The sequence below is a fragment of the Nannospalax galili genome, unplaced genomic scaffold, assembly GCF_000622305.1.
Source record: "Nannospalax galili isolate Female #2095 unplaced genomic scaffold, S.galili_v1.0 scaffold667, whole genome shotgun sequence".
Classification (NCBI taxonomy): Eukaryota; Metazoa; Chordata; class Mammalia; order Rodentia; family Spalacidae; genus Nannospalax; species Nannospalax galili.
Window position 1 is genome coordinate 2455774 of NW_008358387.1, and position 23754 is coordinate 2479527.

General features: G+C 41.4%; 1 protein-coding gene across 2 annotated transcripts; it reads right to left on the reverse strand.

The window, feature by feature from the left end:
• Nucleotides 1–455: 455 nt before the first annotated feature.
• On the reverse strand, nt 456–22357 carry Slu7 (SLU7 homolog, splicing factor). 2 transcript variants are annotated; one of them, XM_008821666.2, is made up of 16 exons: nt 22245–22357; nt 17996–18179; nt 16784–16937; nt 16375–16455; nt 15686–15850; nt 14407–14475; nt 10249–10296; nt 9928–10059; nt 9581–9678; nt 9365–9432; nt 8672–8811; nt 7447–7608; nt 4913–5017; nt 4044–4115; nt 3826–3939; nt 456–2455 (listed from the first exon to the last, which is right to left on the reverse strand). In XM_008821666.2, the coding sequence occupies exons 2-16, from the start codon at nt 18163–18165 to the stop codon at nt 2276–2278; spliced, it is 1758 nt and encodes a 585-aa protein (XP_008819888.1). In that variant the 5' UTR covers nt 18166–18179; nt 22245–22357; the 3' UTR covers nt 456–2275. The 2 variants fall into 2 exon arrangements, with proteins under 2 accessions (XP_008819888.1, XP_008819889.1); XM_008821667.2 differs by having other exon boundaries at nt 17996–18175; nt 22245–22332.
• Nucleotides 22358–23754: the final 1397 nt, after the last annotated feature.

A 23754-nucleotide genomic window follows, 5' to 3' on the forward strand; every position in this document is an offset into this window, starting at 1 on the left:
CCGTCTTTTGTTTGTTTTTTTGTTGAGACAGGATCTCCCTGTAGCCCCAGCTGGCCTGGAACTCGTTATGTAGACCAGGCTGGCCTTGAACTCAGAGAGATCGGCCTGCTCTGCCTCCCAAGTGCTAGGATTAAAGGCATGTGCCACCACGCCTGGCAAGACCTTGTCTTTAGAAAAAAAAAAATCAAAGATGTATATACCTGAGTACATTTGGGTAATGTTCTATGTGTTACATCCCCATCCTGAAATTTAACTGAAATAAGACATGACTTTGTATATTATAGAATCTAAAATCAGAGTAAATTAGGCCTCAGAGAGAAGGGTAGGGGTTAGGTTAGAATTAAGGGATGCTGAAATTTTTATAATAAACTCAAAGAAGTTAACCCAGGCTCCTTGACACTCCTATAATTCATTTCTCTACCAGATATTTAAATAATACTACAAATCACTCACAGTTAAATATTCTCAATTGCATGTTCATTAACAAAATATACAAAACAAGATGCCAATGTTAGACTTTGTACTGAATCATCCTATGTTAGGGTAGGAATAGAAAAACACAAATTTGACATTTTAAAGAAAAATCAGATTTATTTACATTACCATTCTGTGTGCCTGTGTAGGAACAGGTGCACTTGTGTGTAGAGGTCAGAGAACAACTTCAAGTCTTGTTTCTTATTTGCTGTTTACCTTTTTCTCTCTCCTTGGTCTGGAACTGGCTGATTTGGCTAGGCTGGCTGGCCAGTAAGCCCCAGGGATCTTGTCTGTCTCTGCCTCCCTAGCACTGGGATTCAAGCACAGACCACTACACCTGGCTTTTTAAGCTGTGGGTCCTGGGGCTCAAACTTGAGTTATGTTGCAAGGCAAGCACTTCACCAACTGAGCTATCACTCAGGCCTGCTTTGCAGCTTTAATCTCATTAGTCGGAATGGTGATGCTAGGAATACAATTATTTGATCATGGGTTCTGCTGCTTTCCTTCCACCATTTCTGAGATGCTGACTTCACATAGTATCCTAGAAGTGGTTTTTGGAAGGCAATTGATTCAATGTCTTCTGCCATCACGGGCTGTTATCAGCTGTTCTCTGCTCATACTCTATTGGTGTTGTCTTCATAATATTCTTAGGCAAGGCTTGAGGATCACAGCAATATCAGCTGTTAAGATCCCTACAAAGCCATCCTTAGAATTCTTTGAAGGACCTTCAACTTCAGGATTGTTTGCTCTCTAAGTTTTATAAAGTAGTATTTGCTGGCTATGAAGACAAGGTAAATAGATGTTTTCGATCTCATAGAGTTTAATGTTATGATTGTTACATAAATCACAATTAAAATGATAAATAATAAAAACTGCATCTTTTATGATAAAAGAAAGGATTTCTATGTCTAAAAGTTCATGTTCAGCAAGGTAAAAGACCAGTGGTGATCAGGCAATGCTGTGCCAAGGATGAGAAAATACTTGATTTTCTATACGAAGGCTAACAGTCTGGATGTAAGATAGAAAAATACATTAAAATCCAACATCTAACAACCAAATGAAAAACGGATTATCTCAGATCAGGGGAGATACTTATAAGTTCTACAGATTTCCTTTCAGTGACACAGACTAAGGTAGAATGTTTCAAATCAAGAAAATCCTAAAAGGCAAAACCAAATACTCTAAGTGTAATCATAGAGTTAAATTATTAGTTAAATTACTACTGGAATTACTAGTTTAAGAAAGTGAAGCTTTTTTTTTTTAAGAGCGGAATCTATCTTAATATGTGTGCTACTGCTAGGTAGAAGGCCAGGAAAACTGAAGAAGTAGGAGACCTACATACAGGATAAATAGAAGACTTTTTTTCTGACAGCTAGAGATAGCCTGGAACTCACTTTGTTTTGAGACAAAGTCTCATGTTATGCAGGCTGCTCTCCAACCTGCTGGACCGCTAAGGTGGCTCTGCTTCATCCTCGTAGGAGCTGGGACTGCAGGTGTACCAAGCATGACCTCCAGCTCTTGACCCTCTTGCCTCAGTCTCTCAAATGCTGGAATCACAGGTAGAGAGCCAAAGTCTCTTTCCAAATCACTGACTAAAACTGGATGATTTTTAACCTCAATCCTCTATTATAGGCCCTTTCCTCCTTTTTTGTTTCTTTCATGTTGAATACAATGATTTTGAGACTTCTGAAAGTTTTATTAAAGGTGGGTGGCAAGAAGGACAAAGGCTTTCTACGTATCACTAGAGCAAGAGGCTGAGAACAGGCTGCTGTCTGCCGGGTACCATGTCTATGACAAGGTACTACTGTCCAAGGAAAGAGGCCATGGGGTCATCTGGCCTCTGCCGCTTCATTCTGTAGGCCTCCATTTCCTCCTCAGTGGGCTCCCGAGTTTCATATATGCTGTTGTAAGGCCGCTTCCTCTCATCGATCTGCATGATCTCTTTAACATGAAGAAGGCGTGCCTCCTCTGCATTCAGTGCCTACGGGTAGAGGGAAAGAAGAATAGCACACGTCTCCAACACACTGCCTTTGTTCAAAGGCGGCTCAAGTGCTCTATCAAAACCCCACACTACCTGAAAGAACGTGGTAGTCAGTCCTTGCACAGATACAACTAGTTATTTGACTCATTTCATATTTTCATGGAGCACAGGATGTTCTATGACATTTTTTGTAGTCAAAGAAGTTCTAGTGAGGGGCCAGTGAGATGGCTTGGTGGGGGAGGCACATGCCACCAAGCCTGAAGACCTGAATTCCATCTCCAAAACCCACAGGATGGAAGGAGAGAACTGACTCTCACAAGTTATCCTCTGACCTCTGCACACATATACTGATACACCCAGACACACACAAATAAATAAATGTAACTTAAAAGCTTTTTAAAAGAGTTCTATTGAATAATAAAATTTAATTTTTTTATTTTAAACACAAGACCATAGCTGATGCTTTTGTTAAAGAATGCAATTCTGGGCCAGGCGTGGTGGCGCAGGCCTTTAATCCCAGCACTTGGGAGGCAGAGGCAGGCGAATCTTTTTAAGTTTGAGGCCAGCCTGGTTTACATAGTGAGTTCCAGGACAGCTGGGGCTACAAGGAGACCCTGTCTCAGAAAGACAAAAAAAGAAAGAATGCAATTCTGGGGACTAGAGAGATGGCTCAGCGGTTAAGAGCACTGACTGCTCTTGCAGAGGACCTAGGTTTGATTCCCAGCACCCATGCATAAAATAGAAATAATACATAAAATATTTTTTAAATATGTACGGAGCCATACTCATACACATAAAATAAAAATAATACATAAAATATTAAAAAATATTTTACTTATTATTTTTTATGTGTATGCATGTATTGCCTGCGTGTAGGTAAGTGCACCCATGTCATGCAATGCCCGCGGAGGTCAGAAGAGTTATGAACAGTTGTTAGCTGCCATGTGGGTGCTGGGATTCAAACCTGGGTCTTCTGCAAGAACATTCAGTATTTTTAACAGCTGAGCCATCTCTCCAGCTCCAATAAAATATTTTTTTAAAAAAGAGTGTAATTCTAGTTGTTCTCAAGGACTTGCTGGATCTTATTAACGATGGTGCTAAAAGGCCACTCTCTGGGTGATGTGCTGATGGCTCTAAAACAGCTTCACAAAACACATTTCTCAGGTGTTGTGGAGACATTTAGGAAGTATTCCAAGATGACAATCATACTTAGACTCACAAAGTCTCCACCAATACAACCTGGCACACAACCTCGACTCTGGGCTATTTCCTCACTGTGGACATGAACTTTCAGGTGACTAGATCGTTTCTACGGTCCCTACCAATGATGAGTCCTGCTGTCACTTTTACTTCTTAGACACCACAAATACCTTTTTCAGTTTCTCGTGTTTCTTTTCTTCGTCATCACTGTCCGAGCTGCTCTTTCGGTGTTTCTTTTTCTTTTTCTTCTTCTTCTTCTCTTCTTTGAGTTTTTCCTGATGCATCTGATAGGGATGATTGAAACAGACCATGAAAATGAAGCTCTAGCACAATTACTAAAGTTCTCCCTTGGGCCTTAACAATTTAGAACACAAAGCTATAGACTGACCTCCATGAGGGTTTGAGGCTTCTTCACAGATTCTTCTCCGGTGGCATCATTTAGAATACATTCCTCTGAATTCTGGGAAAAGAAGTGTTATTTGATATGACTATAGCCACTAATCTTTTTTTTTTTGTCTTTTTGAGACAGGGTCTCCCTGTAGCTCCAGCTGCCTGGTATTTACTCTGTAGACCAGGCTGGCCTCAAACTCACTGAGGATCTGCCTGCCTCTGCCTCCGCCTCCCGAGTGCTGGGATCAAAGGCGTGCGCCACCACGCCCAGCTATAATCACTAATCATTTTAAGAACAAGTTGAGGAGTGGGAGAGATGGCTCAGCAGTTAAGAGCACTGGCTGCTTTTGGAGAGGACTTGGGTTCAGTTCCCAGGACCCACCTGGCAGCTAACGACCATCAGTAACTTTAATTCCACAGGATCTAACACCCTCTTATGGCCTCCGTGGGCATTGCATGCACAAGTGCACTTTACATACATGCAAGAAAATACTCATACAAAAAGAAAACCAAAAAAAAGAGAACAAGTTAAAATTTGAAATGAGAAGCTATATTTTATGCAAGGTTTGACTTACATGCTTTGATTATCTTATACTGTTAAGAGCTAGAGGACAGGGGCTGGGGAGGTAGCTCAGTTGGTACAGTGCTTACCTAGCATGCAAAGCCCTAGGCTCAATCTCCAGCACCTCATACCAGGCACAGTGGTAACATCTGTAACCCCAGCATTTGGGAAGTGGTAGCAGGATCGGAAGTTTAAGGTCATTCTTTTGCACACAGTGAATTCAAGGCTAGCCTAGGCTACATGAGAGCCTGTCTCCCTGCCCAACCCAACCTCTCCCACAAAAGAACCAGAGAACAATTACTTACAACAGTCTCCTTCCCAGCTTCTCCAGTACAATAGGAATACTTGAAAAAAGAGTGACAACATTTGTATCCCCATCGGCCTTCTTTCCAGTAAGATCCCCAGATATGCTGCAGAGATAGAGAGGAAACTTAAAAAGGGATCTAAAAATAGGGTCTTTCACATACTCTTGACAGGAGCAGAAAATAATACAGCCATTTTGAATGGAACTTCAGAGAAAAAATGTGGAGATTCTATGTCAGGGTAATAGACAGTGGGTCAATCTCAAGTGTTGAGTCTTATAGTTATGATGGTCTAAACTCTGCTCTCAAAAGCCTAGGAGATGGCATGGAGGGATATGCCTATAATCTCAGTTCCTGGGGCAGAGGTAGGAGGCTTTAAGTTTGAGCCAGCCTAGGCTACATAGTAAGACTGTCTCAATAAACTGACTTCCCTCTACCTGGCCCAAAAAGCCTACGAAAAATATTTAAGATATTTGATTTCTCTTAAATTAAGGCATGGGAATTCCTGAGCCTGCACTTCCCTTGGCCATAAGTGGCTCTTGCTGAATGGTGTATTTATGCAATTATGCTGTCCAGATTGAACAGAGAGTCTGGCTCACTCCACTCTATCTATATACAGTAGCCTGGGCTACTATAGGTTATTAGGTTTCTGATTCTTGTAAAAATTATAGTTTGGTTAATTAAATGCACAACAAGTAGAGCTGAGGGTGGTGAAGTATGGGCTGAGCATGGACAAGGCACCGAAATATTCACAGACACTATGTATGCTCGACAACATAATGCACAATGAAGTACACCATCACCTACTGCATGTTCTTGTTAACATATTCAAAGTTTTCGGCTGGAGAGATGGCTCAGTGGTTAAGAGCCCTGGTTGCTGTTGCAGAGGACCTGGGTTTGGTTCCCAGCATCTACATGGCAGCTAACAGCAGCTACATGGCAGCTTTAACTACAGTTCCAGGGGATCTCAAGCTCTCTCCTGTCCTCCAAAGGTATTGCACAACACAATTGCACATGGAAGCAAAACACTCACACACATAAAATAAAAATAAATTAAAAAAAATTAAAGTTCTGTCTAATCAAGGCTTTGGACTAGAATTGTTTTAAGACATATTGGGGATGGGAGAAATGTTATGATACTACCACAAACAGCCAAAGGTATACTATGAGACAATGTACAAGGTAACTAGTTAGATCCTGTAAATGGCTACTGTTTGGAAAACAGAGCCAGAAAAATGACACAATCGGCAAATCATAAAAACAGACTTAACTGGACTTGGACCAAAAACATAGCTCTGAAAAGTATTTTTGTGTGCAGTTATTAAAAAGTGAGTAAGGGGGCTGGGAGAAGGCTGAGCGAGTAAAGTGCTTGCCACACAAGCCTGATGACCTGAGTGGACCCCTGGAATCCATATAAAAGTAGAAAGAAGCCAGGCGTGGTGGCACACTCCTGTAATTCCAGCACTCGGGAGGTAGAGGCAGGCGGATCTCTGTGAGTTTGAGGCCACCGTGGTCTACAAAGAACAGGGAGACTCTGTCTCAAAAACACACACAAAAAAAAACTAGAAAGAGAGACAGCTCAGTGCTTAGGAGTACACTGCTCTTGCAGAGGACCCATGTTCAGTTCCCAACAACCACATCAGGTGGCTCACAACCACTTGTAACTCCAGTTCCAGGTGATCTGATGCTCTCTGGCTTCCACAGGCATCTGCACACATGTGACACACATGAACTCATATGGGCAAACAAACATGGTAAAAAAAGTGAAAGATGAAGACCAGCTCCACAAAGTTCTTCTCTGACCTCCAGTGTGGCATACATGCATGCAGGAATGCGTTCACATGCAACAAAAACAAAGTGGCAAAGAACAAATAAAATACCAAGGAGTCAATGTGAATTTTCTGAAGCACTGTAAGGGTAGCTGTTTAGAAGAATGTGCTCATTTTTAGGACATATGTGATAGTGTTCATGGGTGAAATGTCCTATCTGCAACTTTCAAATGTTTCCACCAAAACTGGAAGATGCACATTATTTGTGTGTACGTGTATCTGCGTACACAGCAGTGCACATTCAAACCTAGACATAGCTTGATTGGTACAACATACTAAAATGTTTTGATTCGAGGGGAGACAAGTGAATAAGGTAGTATTTTTAAATTTTTGCATCTATGTTCATTAAGGATATGGGTCTATAGTTTTCTTTTTTGGTTGTATCCTTACCAGGCTTTGGTATGAGAGTGATGCTGGCTTCATAGAAGGAATTTGGAAATTTTCCCTCCATTTCTATTTTTAGAATAAATTAAGTAGTATTGGATGTAGATCGTCTTTAAATGTCTGATAGAATTCTGAGTAAATCCATCTGGTCCTGGGCTTTTTTTAGTTGGAAGGTTTTGTATTACAACTGCTACTGTGTGTGTGTGTGTGTGTGTGTGTGTGTGTGTGTGTGTGTGTGTGTGGAGGGGGGAGTTAGTACTGGTTCACAATGAGGTCAGAGACACAACAGGAGCAAAGCAAGGGCAGTTCCAGTTTAGCCCATACCGTGTGGTTATGGATCTTCACATCCTCCTCATACTTGGAGCAGGCGACAGCCCTCTCCTGGCCTTTAATGACAGTTCCATGTCTGGAGTACTCCACATAGTCCTCCGTCTGGGCTAAGAGCAGCTCAGCTGGAGGGGCATCCAAGTGTTCTTGGCCACCGTACTAAAAGACATTAGACATTGTCAGATGCATTTTACAGCAAAGTTTTGCATTCAAATCTCTAAAAAAGAGCTTATTTTCAGTAAGAATAAATGAACATTTTAACTAGGCTTTACTAAGGAAAAGATGACAATGTATCATCAACTTTCCTAGGCAAATAAGAGGTGCCTCCATTGTTACTCTGTTAAGCAAGGTAGGTTACAAGAGGGCCACACATTGTTTTTTCTCAGATGCATACACATCTATCACCTGCTTCCTGACTTTGCTGGGCCCCCTGCTTCTCCATTCTTGCAATTTGGGCTTGGCTATGCTACTTGCTTCAATCAATGGGAAGTCAGGAAATATGACGCGAGCAAAGGCATGGTTTGTGCACCAAGGCACACTTTTTTGCTAGGCCCTGGATCCCTGAGAAATGTCATTTTAAAAGCTGGGCCAGTGACTAGAAGATGAGACCACGTGATGCAGAGATGAGCAGTCCCTCAGCGGGAGGCCCAGCTAATGCAGAATTGTGTGGAATAATAAATGTTTATTTAAGCTACTGTATCCTGGAGTGGTTTGTTTTGCAACAAAACTCATGGATACCAAACTCTATACCAACTGACCAAGTCAGTGGAAGGAAGGAACTATGCCTCATGGGTTAAAAGGGATTCTCTTGGTATTGCAGACCAAATTCAATACAAATGCTATTAGTAGTTACTTTTCTTTTTTTTGGTCTTTTTGAGACAGGGTCTCCCTGTAGCCCCAGCTGTCCTGGAACTCACTATATAGACCAGGCTGGCCTTGAACTCACAGAGATCTACCTGCCTCTGCCTCCCAAGTGCTGGGATTAAAGGCATGTGCCACCACGCCTGGCAGTAGTTACTTTTCTTTAAGAAAAGTTATTCCCTAGCATTTTGGTGAAAATTACCTTTTCTGTTTGTTTTGGGGACAAAGTCTCCCTGTAGCCCCAGGTGGCCCGGAACTCACTATGTGGACCAGGATGACCTCGAGCTCACAGATCCATCTGCCTCTGCCTCTTGAGTGCGGGAGCAGAGGTGTGCACTACCACACCAGGTCTGAAAATTACCTTTTCTAGGATGCTTTCTTTTTGCTGCTCTTTGAAGTCTTCTTTTTTTACTTTGAAGGACTTGTATAGCAGCTCTAGTTTTGTAGGATCTGCCTGGAGATGCACTTCAGATCCCTTGTCATAGGCTTCCCAAGCAAACACTAGAGCAATTCAAAATATCTTAATGAGTTGTTAGCTCAATGCATGTCCTTTTTTAAAGTAAGCTTTAAGTAATGGCCAATTTCCCCCTCCTTCCTCCCTCTTTCTGTTTCTTTCTTTCTTGTTTATTTACTTTTTTGAGAAAGTCTTGCCATGTTAGCCTAGGCTGTTCTGAAACTCACTACGTAGCCTAAGCTGTTCTCAAACTTGTGGCTCTCATCCTGCTTCAGCCTCCCAAGGGCTAGGATTACAGATGTATGCCATTATACCTGGTTTACAAGCCCTAATTTCTTTTAAAAAAAAATCCATCCATCCATGCATCCATGCATCCATCCATCCATCCATCCAGGCATATGTGCCACAGGGTGTGTGGAGGTCAGAGGCTAACTTGGCGGGAGTCAGTTCTCTCCTTCTACCATGTAGACCCTGGCTGGGGCTTGAACTCCAGTTGTCGGGTTTGGTGGCAGGCACCTTGAACCACTAAGACATTTCGTTCGCACGTGATCCCCAATTTCTGATGAGCTTGTATAAAAGGCTTTCATACGGAACACTTACACTGTGTTTGAGCCATTGAAATGGTATCTCCTGTGTATCTAACGAAGTTATCTCCAGCATAACTCACTCTGAAAACACAAAAAGGAAATCAGATTTCTTTCTTTAAAAAAAGTGCATTCATAAAACTGAATCTGAATTGAAATGAATACTGTCTATGGCTGGGTCAGAGAAGGATTAACGTCCTCCTACTCTGAGCTCTGTACATTTGATACTTACTCATCTGGATTTTTCCCCGCATTGGCATAAGGATTTTCTCTCATCGCTCTAGTTTTTGGATCATAATAGGCAGAATTTGGATCTAAATTTCTCAAATACTAGAAGAAAAAACAGTTAAAGACTGAATTAACATGTGTTTATAGCAAAAAAGATTTCAGCTGGTAGAGTTAATTACAACCACTTGAATTGCTATGTCCATTGCTAGGGAGAGGGAGAGAGAAAAGGCAGACTGATACTTATCATGGAACACAGAAACACAGAAACTACGTAAGTGGATCACGCCGTGGAAACAAAGTGTTCTCAACACCACTGGCCAGGCTGAAAGGAGGCCAGCTGACAAGACTTACTTTTGCGATATCTTCTCGAATCCTGAGATTCCGGACAGTGATGCGTCTCTTTGAGTCAAAATTCTGCCCAGGCATGTCAATATCATCTGCGTACTTATCTTCGTCCTCGTCTTCACTGTTATGATCCTTTTCCTGAGAGGAAGAAGGACAAGAAACCAAGTCAAAAGGAGCCGTATCTAGGTCTTGTTTTCCTTTCTCTTTGAGCAAATGCCAAATGCTGATCTGTGTAATTGTTAAGGCTACTTTTATTACTGCTATCAGTACTAGCCACTTAAAACTAAAAAAAAGGAATATATAGCAGATAAGACAAATATTTATTACCATCTGAGAATTTGGTTCCTCTTCTCCCCACTGGTGTTTTGGAGAATTCTGCATCAAGAAAGAAGGAATACCACTTGTAAATCTATTTCACTTAACCTACTGATTATTTAGCATAACAATATAAACAGGGGCTGGGGAGTAGGTTAATCGTAAAGTGCATGCCTAGGACGCATGACATCCTGGGTTTGATCCCTAGCACTGAAGAGAGAAAGGAAGGAAAGAAAGAAAATTTCAATTCAACTCAGAGCTTTTATTTCTCACTTGTAATGCACACGGATATTCTGAACACAAGTATGGTATTGTGAACAGTTCATTTCATTAGTGTCCACAAAACTAGAAAATTTATAGAGAATTTTATTGATATAGGATTTTTTTATGTGCGTGTATGTGTGTATGCATGCGTGTGTGTGTGTGTGTGTGTGTACACGTGTGTGCAGGTGCCCTTGGAAGAAAGTATTGGATCACATGGAGCTAGAGTTACAGGTAGTTCTAAGAGGTTTGATATGGGTGCTGGGAACGAACTCAGGTCCTCTGCAAGAGCAGTAAGTGCTCTTAACTGGAGCCATCTCTCCAGACCCTTAATATAGGATTATAACCATATAAAATATCAGGAAGATGACATAGGTACCCAATAAATATTAATTTCCATGTTTTAGTTTTTAGATGTATCACGTTCATTTAAATAAACCCCACTAGTTTTCTAATTGTGTATTTATTATTTGGGGGTGGGAGGTGGGTGTGCCATTATGCACATGTGGAGGTCAAAGGGTAACTCAGTAGAGTCAGTTCTCTCCTTCCATATGCACATGGATTCTGGGGATTGAACTTTAAGTTGCCAAGCTTGCATGGCAAGCACCTTCACCCACTCAGCCATCTCAGTAGTCCCAAACCTCAGTATTTTATCAAATTCAAAATAGAAAATGCATGTCAGGATCATGTCATAAGAATCTTCAGAGTCAAAACAACCTTTATAAATTTTGGCAATGAAGAAATCTACTCAGATGACACAATACTGTGATTTAAGGAGACTCCAAACTCCTTATCAGAAAGAAACTCTTATCTTCATTAGCAATTGTTCAAGATACTCTAGTTCTACAAAACACCTACAGCAAGATGTCAGAAGATCATGTCTCTTTAAGATTATTTAGAAATTAAAAAAAATAGCATTAGCAAGGTGGTGGAGAAAGCACTGGAAGTGCACATGCATGCATGTATGGAGGTTTACACAGTACACTGATAGTAGGTAAGTGGTACCAGTCTTTTCTGAGTGATATGTCATCAAAGTTTATGCTGGGGACTGAGGATGTAGTTCAGAGGTAAAGCCTCTCATTAGTATGGAAGCCCTTAGTTTCAATCTCCAATAATGGGGGGAAGACTCTGCTGAGTGTACTGATGCATTTCCGTAATCCCAAGCACTTAGGGGGCTGAGGCAGGAGGACTGTTGAAAGTTCAAGGCCAGCCTGAAAGACAAAGTGAGTTGATGGCCATCCTGAGTCAGCATGACTCTGTCTCATGAAGCCATACAAAACCAAAACAAATCTGAAAACATATATTCACTGTATCAATAAGTATACATCCAGCACTTGATCCTAATGAAACAACATGCTATTATGTAAAGATGCTTTTACATGTATAAAAAAGTGATTCAGTGTGGTATACATTAGGGAAAAAGTAAAACTAACAATACATGATAGCTTGTGTAATTTATTGCACTCAATTTAACACTGAATTATCATTAAGTCTACCAGGGAGATGAAGGGGAAAGACAGGTGGGTATAAGGTTCTGTAGTGGTTTACTCTTACACAAGCAACTTTGAGAAAATCACATGCACAAAAGATTACAGCAGTAAAGCTTAACAACACGGTGGATGAAGACAAGGGAGAAACTTTTCATTGTCTATCTTCTTAAATTGTTCTGGTTTTTTAACCATGTGAATTTATGTAAAAATAAAGAATACATCTATACTTATTTTTAAAATTTGTTATTGTGTGTGCACACGTGGAGACTAGAGTCTGGACAACTTTGTAGAGTCAGTTCTCTCCTTCCATCTTTACGTGGGCTCCAGGAATTGGACTCAGGCTGCCAGGCTTGTATGGTAGGCACTTTGTCTGCTCAGCCATCTTGCTGGCTGTAGGTCTATGTTTAATGACATATTTAAGTTCTCACTGCATTATACATTGTTCAATTAAAACAGCAGGTAAGCCAAGTATGGTGGCTCATGCTTGTAATCCAAGCACTGAGGAGGCTGAGGTAGGAGGTTTGCTCTGAGTTCAAGGGCATCCTAGGCTACACAGTGAGGCCTGGTCTCACAAATACAAAAAGGGCTGGGTGTGGTGGTGTACACCTTTAACACCAGCACTCAGAGGCAGGGCCTCTGTGAGAACAGGTTTACAAAGCGAGGTTCCAAGTCAGCTGGGGCTATAGAGAAACCCTGTCTCAAACAAAATAAAACAAAACAAAATTATGTAGGACAGTGGTAGAGAACTTGCCTGTCATATCTCACACGAAGTACTGGATATAAGCCTCTATACCCTGTCCTGCTCCCCCAATAAAAAAAGCAGGTAACAGTGAGCACCGGAATGTGTTACCACTATACATAGTATATAGATTTATCTGGGAAGTAAGGGAACCTCCTGCAGTGGCCCAGGATGTAGTCCTGGGTTTGCTCCCCAGGACCACAAACCCCAAAAGTTAACAAATGGGCTATTTATTTTCTTCTTTATAATTTAACTTTGTATGTCTTACTTTCAAAATCAGAAATAACATTCTTTAAAGATAAGAATTATTTGGAGTTCCCACAGTTGTTGGTTCAACAAAGGTCACTGATATGGCTATAAAGAAGGCGGGAGAGACTGCCCTGCTACACAAAGTTCCTTTTTACAGCTATACATCCAAGTAGGCAAGAATCATCAGCCCCTCTATATATTTAAACACCTTTACTGGGGAAATAAAAATTATGTTTACAACACCATGGAATATAGTTGTTAGAACAAGAGAAAAAGCTAGTTTCCAGACTTGTCAGCAATTAACAATCACCCTAACAACAACAGCTACTATTACAAAGTGTTCACTACAAGCTATGTATGTTAAGTGGAGTAGGGAGACAGACCTATACACAGATGACAGGTATGCTGAGGTCCAGACAGGAAAATTAATATTCCTAGGAGCAGGTAGCTAGCTAGTTAGGGCAGAACAGGGTTCTTTTTTAAAAAAAAAAAAAAATTTTTTTTTAAAGATTTCAAGTCTTTATTGTATTGTACTTACTCTTAGATCCACCCACTTAACTTGAGGTCTTCACATAATCCTTACAAATATAAATGCAGCACGTGGAGGCAGGATCCGGGTGCTCTCAGGCAGTCCCCTGCATTCTCAGCCCCTATGCCAGAGGGAGGCCAGAACCTGGCACTCTGCAGAACAGGGCTCTTAACACCCATCTGGTAACTTAATTGCCTCAGTAACTATTTACTTGGTAGTGGCTTCCTGTTCTGCCTTGTCACTCAGACATGCTGAGTCTCTTTTAGAAACTTCACAGGTGTGCTGTGTGATACATGACAACATACATTATGGTCACCAAGACACCCTCTGTGCATCTTGAAATAAAAAGGAAAAAAGAGCTAACAAAACTAAAAAAAAAAAAAGCAAGAGAGCCCTTTTTACAGCCCCAACCATTTAATACGATTTTACACATATTTATTCTATAAAGTTGGTATGACTGAAAAAATTAGCTGAAATGTACCTTTAGTCTGAAATTTTTATTTACTCAACTATAAAATAAAGTCCACTAATGAAACTGTGGCAAATATTAAACTAAAAAGAGTATAAAATAAAATTTTACTGTGCTCAAGGCCTGGGTTCAATTCCCACCCTAAGCAGAACATATAAAAATGTCAGAAAAACAGAAAACTGGTGTTTTGGTCTTTTTCTGTGATTTTTTTTTCATATGTTATTAAAATATATAACAGTCAATAGCATTAACACGGTCTTCATAAATGCGACTTAAGAGCTGTGTCCTGTGATCTAGTACTCGGGAGATGGACCCTGAAGATCAGGGTTCTTCTCTAACTGGAGATGTATAAAATGAATTCTTGTTTCAAATTTCATCTCATCGTTTGAAGGAGTTGGAGCATTGTGTTTGAATGACCTTTATTTTTACTTACGGCTTGTTCCATTAATTTTCCTGAGGCCAATTCTTCTTGCAGTTTCTGGGCTTTCAATGTTCGTTTTGCCTAGAAAAAATAGAAACATTTAAATTTTTCTTGTGTTCAAATGGCCATTTATATTTTTATACTTAAAGTGAGCAATTTTATTGTTTTCAGAAAAGGTCATTAGGGCTGGCCTATAGCTCTCTGAAGGGCAGTTACGGACTCCTGTTTGAACCAGGCACTGATGTGAACATAGCCAGATGGCATGGATGGTAAACTGCAGGGAGCAAGCCCTGACCAACAGCTGGCAGGTATGAGGTGACCTCAGATGACTGACTGATTTTTCTCAGGCATTACATATTTCAGTGCTCAGGAAAACATGAAGTCTAGATTTTTATGTGACATCTCATGATCTTACCAGGCATAATGGCACTTGTGATCTTGCACAGCACTCAAGAGGCAGAGGCAGGAGGATGAGATAGCTCGTGATCATCTTGGGTATACAGCAACAGAGTTAGAGAATTCAAAGCCAGCCCAGGTTACATGAAACACTGGAAAAATGAAAACAAAACAAAACAAAACTCATGATGGGTAAATATTATCTATAAATTCTTCCAAAATGTGCAGGGGGGGGGCAGTGTAGAATACTGTTTTGAAGGAATTTGGGTAAATAGAATCATTGTAAAAAATGCACTGAGGTTAAATTAAGATCCAGTTTTCTGAAACAGGTTATCTATTGGCTTCCACTATTCCCAAATGTTCCCTGAAACAACGATAAAACAGACTTAGAACTAGCCTACGCACTAGAGTTCAGAATCGCAAAAAGCCAAAAGCTGTGGAAACAAATCTGTTCTTACGCTTCCAGTTTCTTTAATCACATACACTGGGGAATAGAATAAAATAAGTAAAAGAGGCTGGGAGATGGCTCAGCAGTTAAGAGAACGTGTAGTTCTTGAAGAGGACCCAGGTTTGGTTCTTAGCACCTACATGGCCAGTAAGTCCAGTTCCAGGAATGTGATGCCCTCTTCTGGACTTTGTGGGTATCGCATGCGTGTGGCACACTTACACAGATGAATGCAAACACTCATATACATAAAATTAAAAAAATTTAAAATCACGTAAGAAACTGCTGCCAAATAGGGCTACTGTTTCTTTTCACTATTTGATTCGACATGCTGCTACAAAAATGGGACCATTTTTACAGACCTTCAAGACCTGAAAAACAGCTGCTACATTGGAGACAGAGCAAAATGTTCATTCTCCAAAGACAGCAGAAGCAGGGGATTCTGCTCACCAGATCAACCTTGGCATACTCCTCCACAATTTTCATGTGCTCTTCTGGGTTGTAGCCATTCCACCGATCTCTCTTCCCATCATAGTCGAACATCAGCTGAGGCTGGATGTGTTCATCTGGAGCTATATTTGTGCCTGTGAATTTGGCTCCAACTCGCCTTGGCCTCTGAAAAACAAGATTTAACTTTTTCTTAAGTGCTTCTAGCACACAGAAAAATTTCATGCAACTTTCCTAAAGCAGGCATAAACACACTGTGGGATTCTTACAGTCTGCTCAATTATCAGACAACTTCCAGCAGAAAACTTTGATGACGCTGGACTAATTTCACTCAAATTAATTCTTATTTTTTAAAAAATATTTTATTATTTTAATTTTATGTGTATGAGTGTATTGCCTGCATGTTATGTAAGTGCACTCAGGTCATGCAATGCCCGCAGAGCTCAAAAGGCATCAGATTCCTCTTGAAGTGGAGTTACAGTCGGCTGTTAACCACCATAAGCCGCCATGTGGGTGCTGGGAATCGACCCTGGGTCCTCTGCAAGAGCAGTCAGTGCTCTTAACCTCTGAGCCATCTCTCCAGCCCCTAATTTTTATTTTTTGAAAGGAATTTTAGAAAAACAGAAGTTCTCTGACCAGGGAAAGAAGGAAGAATTGCTAACGGTTTTCCAAAATCCTCAAAGGTAGCTTACCTCAAAGCAGTCTTTCTTTTTATGTGTCATGGCTCCACAATTTTCACAGGCTCCTTTGCGGTACTTAGTAGTTATGGAATTCTATTAAAGGATATAGAGAAAAACAAAGCAAATGGACTATTTGAGTAATTTAGAAATTAACTTTGACTCTCACAACTATCTTGTCTATTGAACTGGTTTGCTAAGAAGAAAACCAGATCATCTTCACAGACTAAGGAATGACAAAGCTTAAGGATTTCAGTGATTTAAAATTTGTGTTAGAAAAATACAGTAGCCAAAGTTGTATACATGGTGAATTTCAATACCAAAGAGTTATGTAATGTATTACTACTTTCTATTGCATTAAAAGTTCTTCTAAGTTATTCACCGTCTCCAAACACAAAAGGACAAGCACACATTGTCCACATACCTCCTTTACGCCCCTCTTGTACCATTCCCCAGATGAACTGAACTGCTTTTGCTTCTCTGGCTGTGGTCTTTGATGCTTTAAAGTGGGTCTTTTTGATGGATCAATATACCATGGCACTGAAGAAATATACTGAGGAATATGAGGGTTGATATCTCTGTAATGAAATTTAAGCAAAATTTTAACGAGCCAAGTTTGAAAATAGCATTTAAAGTACGAACGCAGCCTGCACAGACGCTAAGACACGGCAGTGGGGGGACAGCGAACATGGCGGTCATCCCTATAACCTCATGAAGAATCAACAAAAAAGAAGTGATTCATACGACAGTGAAAGCCTTTCTAATCAAGATACTAAAAATAAGGATACAACTGAAAGGAGATGAGAGGAAGAGCCAGGAAGCTATTCGAGAGCTAAATCTATCAGAGCAAGAATTGAAAAGAGAGTCTAGAGCCAAGTGATTAAAAGAACATGTAAGCATTATTACTTAGAGATGGGAAGGCAATGACCACAAATCTCCAAAATATAAAGTCTTAAAAGCAGCCAGGTGTGGTGGTGCACACCTTTGATCCCAGCACTTGGGAGGCAGAGGCAGGTGGATCTCTGTGAGTTCAAGGCCAGCCTGGTCTACATAGTGAGTTTCAGGACAGCTGGGGCTACAGGGAGACCCTGTCTCAAAAAGACCAAAAAAAAAAAAAAAAAAAGACTTAAAAGCAGCGACTCTGGACTAGGGTCATGAAGGTGAAGAAGGACAGTTGCTGTTCATTACAAGCTCTGTAGTATCACTTGGTTATTAAGCCTTATGCATGTGAGTTTGATAAAACAAATAGTAAGAATAAAAATTCTGGTGGGTTGGAGAGAGGGTTTAGCAGTTAGGAGTGCTTCCTGCACTTGCAGACAACCAGAGTGTGGTATCCAGTGGGCAGCTCACAACTGCCTATAATTCCAGCTCCACGGGATCTGATGCCCTCTTCTGGCATCTGGGGGCACCCATATATACTTCTGGCCTCTGGGGGTGTGCGCACACACACACACACACACACACACACACACGCATGCGCATACGCACATATACCATGAATAAAATTTGATTAAAAAAAAAAAGAGTAAAGGTTCTGTGAATGGTAAAGGATAGTATCCTATGGAGGCAAAGGATGAGAGCTGATTCAGTAGGTCTGAACTTGAACTCTGAGCAGATGGGGGAAAAAATTACTCACTTTCCTTCTTCATCAACTTCTGCAGGAGCATTCCCCAGTTTTCGCTGTTCTTCTAGCTCCTTCTTCTTCCTCCAGTCTTCTCTGGTCATCTTCTTCGGTTCCTCCAAACTCATCTCTTTGGACCCCGACAGGGGTGTGGCATTAGCCGTGTCCACAGTGGCTGCAGACATGATGAACTGGCTTCCTTTAAGAAAAGGAAGACATTTATTCACAGTAAAATAGGCCTCTATGAATTCATCCACTGAGATTTCCAAACTATATCCTAACAACACACTGTGGGTTTAGCAATATTTCCTTTTTTAGGGGATGGATGGTGGGTATTGGGATCAACCCTGGGGCCTGCACAATACTAAATGCCTAGTTTCATATTCTTCCAGTGTCTGTAAAGGAGTGTTTCCTTTCTTTAAAAAATCTATTTTTATTTTATGTGTATGAGTGTATTGCCTACATGTATGTACGTGTACCCATGTTGTGCACCCTTGGAGGACAGAGAGGGGGTTGGATCCCCTGGCACTGAGATGGCTGCTAGCCACTATATGGGTGCTGGGATTTGAATCCGGGTCCTCTGCAAGAACAGCCAGTGCTTTTAACTGCTGAGCCATCTCTCCAGCCTAAAGTTTTCTTTCTTTCTTTTTTTTTTAAAATATATTTTATTTACTATTTTAAGTTTATCTGTATGCATGTATTGCCTGCATGTATGTGAGTGCACCCATGTCGTGCAATGCCACAGAGGTCAGAAGAGGGCTTCGGATTCCCCTGGAACTGGAGTTAAGGACGGTTCGTAGCTTCCATGTGGGTGCTGGGAATCGAACCCGGGTCCTCTATAAGAGCAGTCAGTGCTCTTAACCGCTGAGCCATCTCTCCAGCCCCGAAGTTTTCTTTTTAAAAAAACTTTTAAAAAATCACACTTTGTTTTGTGAGCATGTGGACACTGCGAACATGTGGATGTCAGAGGACAACTTGCAGGAGTCATGAGTCCATATGGGTCACAGGGATCGAACTCAAGTTATCAGGGCTGGCAGCAGATGCCTGGACCTGCTGAGCCATCTTGCAGTCCTAACAGGGACTTCATTCTCTTCCTCAAAAGTCTCTACAAGCTCAGCACTGCTTCCTGCATAACTCTAATTTACAAATGGAGGAAGCCATGTATATAAGACTTCAAGGACTCTTGCACATATAATCCTAAATTCCCTTTTCTATATGTCTCAAACTTTTCTACAACAGTAAAAAACACAAGGCCCTGTCTTTATTCCCCTTCAAGACTCAGTGTGTTACGAGTTACCAATACTCAGATATTGGAAAAGAAGCTCAGTTGGTAAAGTGCTTGTCTAGCATGCGCTGGGTTTGATCCCAGTGCTGTATAAGCTGGATGTGGTGGTGTACTCCTGTAATCCAGTACTACGAAGGTAAATGAAGAAGTATCAAAAGTTCAAGGTCACCACTGCCTATATAGGGAGTTCAAGGCCAGCCTGGGCTACATGAAATCGTTAGGAGTGGGGGAGGGGATGCAGAGAGAGAAGAGCAAGAAAGGTCTGTATTCAGGGTTGGCTGGGGATGTAGCTCAGGGGTAAAGTGCATACCTAGCAACACACACACACACACACACACACACACACCATCAATATTCATGATGTTTCTATTTCTACACCTTCTACATCTCTTACTCCCAGTCACTCTGACTTAGCTTCGATCCTCAACCATATCAATGAAAGTCAGTCCTACAATAACTAAGTTATCAATAATTAATGTGCTAAACTCACTGGACATTTTCCAGTTCTGTTCTTCTGATTTTCATAGATTCTTACTCCCCGGCTTCCACTATACACATTACTGGTTTTCTGTGTCCTCCTTCCTTGGTCTTCTTGACTACTTTGCAGGTTCATCTATTCAAGACCATTTGCTTAGAGATGAATTCCCCAAGGCTCAGCTAGAGCTTCATTTGCTACCCTATCCTACACCAGCTTCCAAGGATTTGGTAGCTACAATGCACCACTACCGGTGCTCCACACTGTATCTGTGCTCCAGACTTGCCATGTGCTCATTTGCTACCCTATCCTACACCAGCTTCCAAGGATTTGGTAGCTACAGTGCACCACTACCGGTGCTCCACACTGTATCTGTGCTCCAGACTTGCCATGTGGGCTTCAGATCTATATATCCAATTGTATAATTGACCTCTCCACCCCAGAGGTCCCTGCACACAACATGTCTGAAACTCCTGTCTTTCCCTCTGAAGTCTAGTCTCCTTTCATTGACAACACATTTCTCGGCTCGTGTTTCAGCTTCCTCTCCATATCTATGTCACCACTAACAATTATTTTTACTTTTGGAATAACATTGAAATTGATCTACTTTCCATTCTGAATACTACACTATCACTTTAGCTCATGTTGTGACCTTTTGTGACTTACTGGTTTCTGCTGATTCTGCCCAATTAATTTTTCATGTTTCAGACAGTTTAATTTTTCAAAATACAAATTTGATCACATTATGTTCCATTGTCCAAGCTCACCCCCCACAAAGCAGCATCATCCCAGAGAAAAATAATGCTAGCAACATAATAGTTTTGTGTTTTCGAATAACAGTATTAAAGAAATAAAAAGAGTCAATGGTGGTATATGCCTATAAACCCAGCACTTGGGAGGGAGGCTGAGGCAAGAGGATCATGACTATAAGGCCAGCATGGGCTACATAGTGAGTCAGTCTCAGTTTCTGTCTCTGTCTCTGTCTCTCTCTCTCTGGGGTTTTACAGAAACAACTTATTTAACAATACATTCAACACATCGTAATTTCAAATTCGAACTGAAAAAATCAACTTAGTTTTAAAAGCTGGTATGGATTTCACACCAATGTGGACTAGCCATGCTTCTAGTCTCAATAGCCACAAGTAGCCAGCACCTATCATACTGGACAGTGTAGTCAATGGCTCTAACCCTTCTGACTCTATAAGTCAACATCTTTTTAACACAGATAATATTGTCTTGTCAGGGTCTGGAACCTGCTTTCCAGTCTTACGACAAGCATCCCTCCATTCAGATTCATTCACTTGTATCATATATCTCTAACACACCATGCTCCCAGCAGGCACTGGATGTTTACATAGCTCTTTTTAAACTGCAACAGCTTAGCTAGAAGTCTAAGACACTACTCAAAGATGTTCTCTTTAATATTTACTCACTGAAAATATCCATAGGTTTTTGTTTGTCTGGGGTCCTATAACCTAGGCTGACCTTGACCTCACTATGTAGCAGAGGAGAACTCTGAAATCCTGATCCTCCTGCCTCTACTTCCCAAGTGCTGGATTTACAGGCATGTGCCACGTCCATGACCAGTTCTTTACAGAAGTTTGTGTACAGGGCTAGAAAGATGGCTCATAGGTTAAGAGTCCATACTACTCTTACAGAGGATCCGAATTCAATTTCAGCACCCACATCAAGTGGCTCACCCCAGTCCTAGGGGGCCTATACTCACAAAAGCCCATATCCATCTATCCATCCCATACATGTAACTAAAATAAAATCAATCTTAAAAAATAAAAATACAAGTTTGTGTAATATGCAATTGATGGCAGCCTAAGTGCTCTGCGAGGTGAAGGGTGACATTTGTAGATTTAATTATCTCATTTGAACAACTACCATTTCTTTAGTTTCCCATGCATCTTCCTCTTACCTAATCTTTCCAATAACCTTATTTTACAGTGAGAAAGCAAATTTGGGGAGGTTAACAACCTTCAGCCAAAAAGTAAGTAAGAGACCACTATCTCCAATCCAGGCCTGACTTTAACGTTGGTCCTTTAAATCATATTACACTTCACAGGGTATGGGGGTCTGGGACTGCCACATTCAAAATCAAGATTTAATAAAGTATTGCAGTCACCAAGTCGCAGTCATTGCATCACACCTCGCTGCGGAGGGGCCAACCTTCTCTGAGGTAAAAACAATGACAGCTTCAACTCAGAGTGCTACACGGATGCTCTAATGTAGGGCCATCACTGACCAGAACACCGAGGCTCAAAGGGGCAGCTGTCAGCTGGGGGAGGGGCGGCTCAGGGTGTCCGGACCTCGGCGACCCGGGGGCAGCATCCCGGTCAGGCTGCCCCGGGGCTGGCGCCTGCGTCCCGGAAAGCGGCCTGCTCCCGGCCTGTGGTCCTCACCCCGGACGCCCTACAATGGCCGTCCCGTTCCCCGGCATCGCCAGCTCCTCTCCATCCCGCCCCGCCGTCTGCAGAGTCTGGGAAGGTTTAACTCACCCAGTTCCGCCACAGACTACTTCAGAACCACCCAGCAGCGACCGAGGCAAGCCAGTAATGTTTACTTCCGGGCCGTTCTACCTTCTTCCGGCAGCCACGGCGATACTTCCGGACTAACGAAACATGCGCACTAGTAAGTATGTCGCCTGCTGGAAACTGGTTCCCGTGCAAGATTTGAGACGTAAAACCTTCCAAAATGTAGTACTCAAGGCTGGCAGCAGGGTAGGCCTCAGAAAACACCATGAAGTGCCTGGGAGGCGGAGGCAGGCAGATTAGTGCAAGGCTTGCCTTGACTACATAACAAGTTTGGGGCCAGCCTGGGCTACAGGAGACCCAGCCTCAAACAAACCAAACCATCTAATGAACCTCCTCCCCTCAAAAAAAAAGAAAGAAAAAGAAAACAAAACCAAAAACCAACCTACTATGAAAAGAATGGAGAAGCTTGAGATATTTTAAATAAAAGGGGGCAGTTATTAGGTTATGTGATGCTCTGGGAATGGAATGATGGTTTTCTTTAAGTTGATATACTGACTGAGATAGGACAATAATTTAAACATAATTTAGAGTTGTAAAAAGTGGCTCTGAAGCTCAGTGTGGTGGCCCGCACCTGTAATTCTAGCACTAGGGGAACTGAGGCAGGAGGATTGCTGCTAGTTCAAGTCCACTGGGGCTACATAGTGAGAACTGGTATCATTGAATAGAAGCGGAATAATCAGCTATGAGTACATGATACATTTTGGTAATTTTGACACCTCCCCCTGAAGTCAACTTGGAGTCTATCATTAGAAAAAAAAATACCATGAAACAATTTCCATTTTGGAAAACAATAGTGTTAACATCCTTGAAACTGTACATATGAAGTACAATACTGGAAAATAATTTTGGTGGTAGAATTTCAATTTGCTTTTTATTCTTGTTATTTACACTTAATGTGAATTCCTATTCAAATAAACATTAAATAGCTAACATTTCCACTTCAATCAAAGAGCTCAAAGTAATAGAATTATTTTGTTTTGTTTTTTTTTGCCGGGGTCTTTTTGGTTGACTGAGGTTTGGTCTCCCTGTAACCTCAGCTGAGGTGTACCTCACTGTGTAGACCAGGCTGGCCTCAAACTCATAGAGATCCACCTGCCTCTACCTCCTGAGTGCTGGAATTAAAGGTATGTGCCACCGCACACAGCAGATTTTAAAAAAAAAAAGAATTTGTAGTGTCTGAGGTTTAGGAATGTAAATAGTAATTTTGGTTTTATAAGGCAACATATGAAGGAAGAGCATCAGAGACTAACCTGATGGTAAGTCTGAGTATGACTCACTTAGACATTTTTCCTCACTTAAAAAAAAATCCTGAAATTTGCTCATGAGCTTAGAGACCCAATTAGCCAGGTAAAAGCCAGAAGGTGATTTCTCAGAAGAATTATAGAATGTTCTGGGGAAGAAGGAGGAATCTTTTCCAAGGCTTGGGTTCGTTCTGGAGGATTCTGGAAGGTTGAAGAAGGCAGGGGTCAGCTCT

What these genes read in the sequence shown, in the direction of transcription:
- Slu7 (XM_008821666.2), bottom strand. Translation starts at nt 18,165, where the DNA reads ATGTCTGCAGCCACTGTGGACACGGCTAATGCCACACCCCTGTCGGGG. An exon ending in GAAAATTAATGGAACAAGCC is followed by an intron (nt 10,297 to 14,406) that starts GTAAGTAAAAAT and finishes TTCTTGATGCAG; the next exon opens with AATTCTCCAAAACACCAGTG. An exon ending in AAGCTGGGAAGGAGACTGTT is followed by an intron (nt 4,116 to 4,912) that starts GTAAGTAATTGT and finishes TTCTTTTCCCAG; the next exon opens with AATTCAGAGGAATGTATTCT.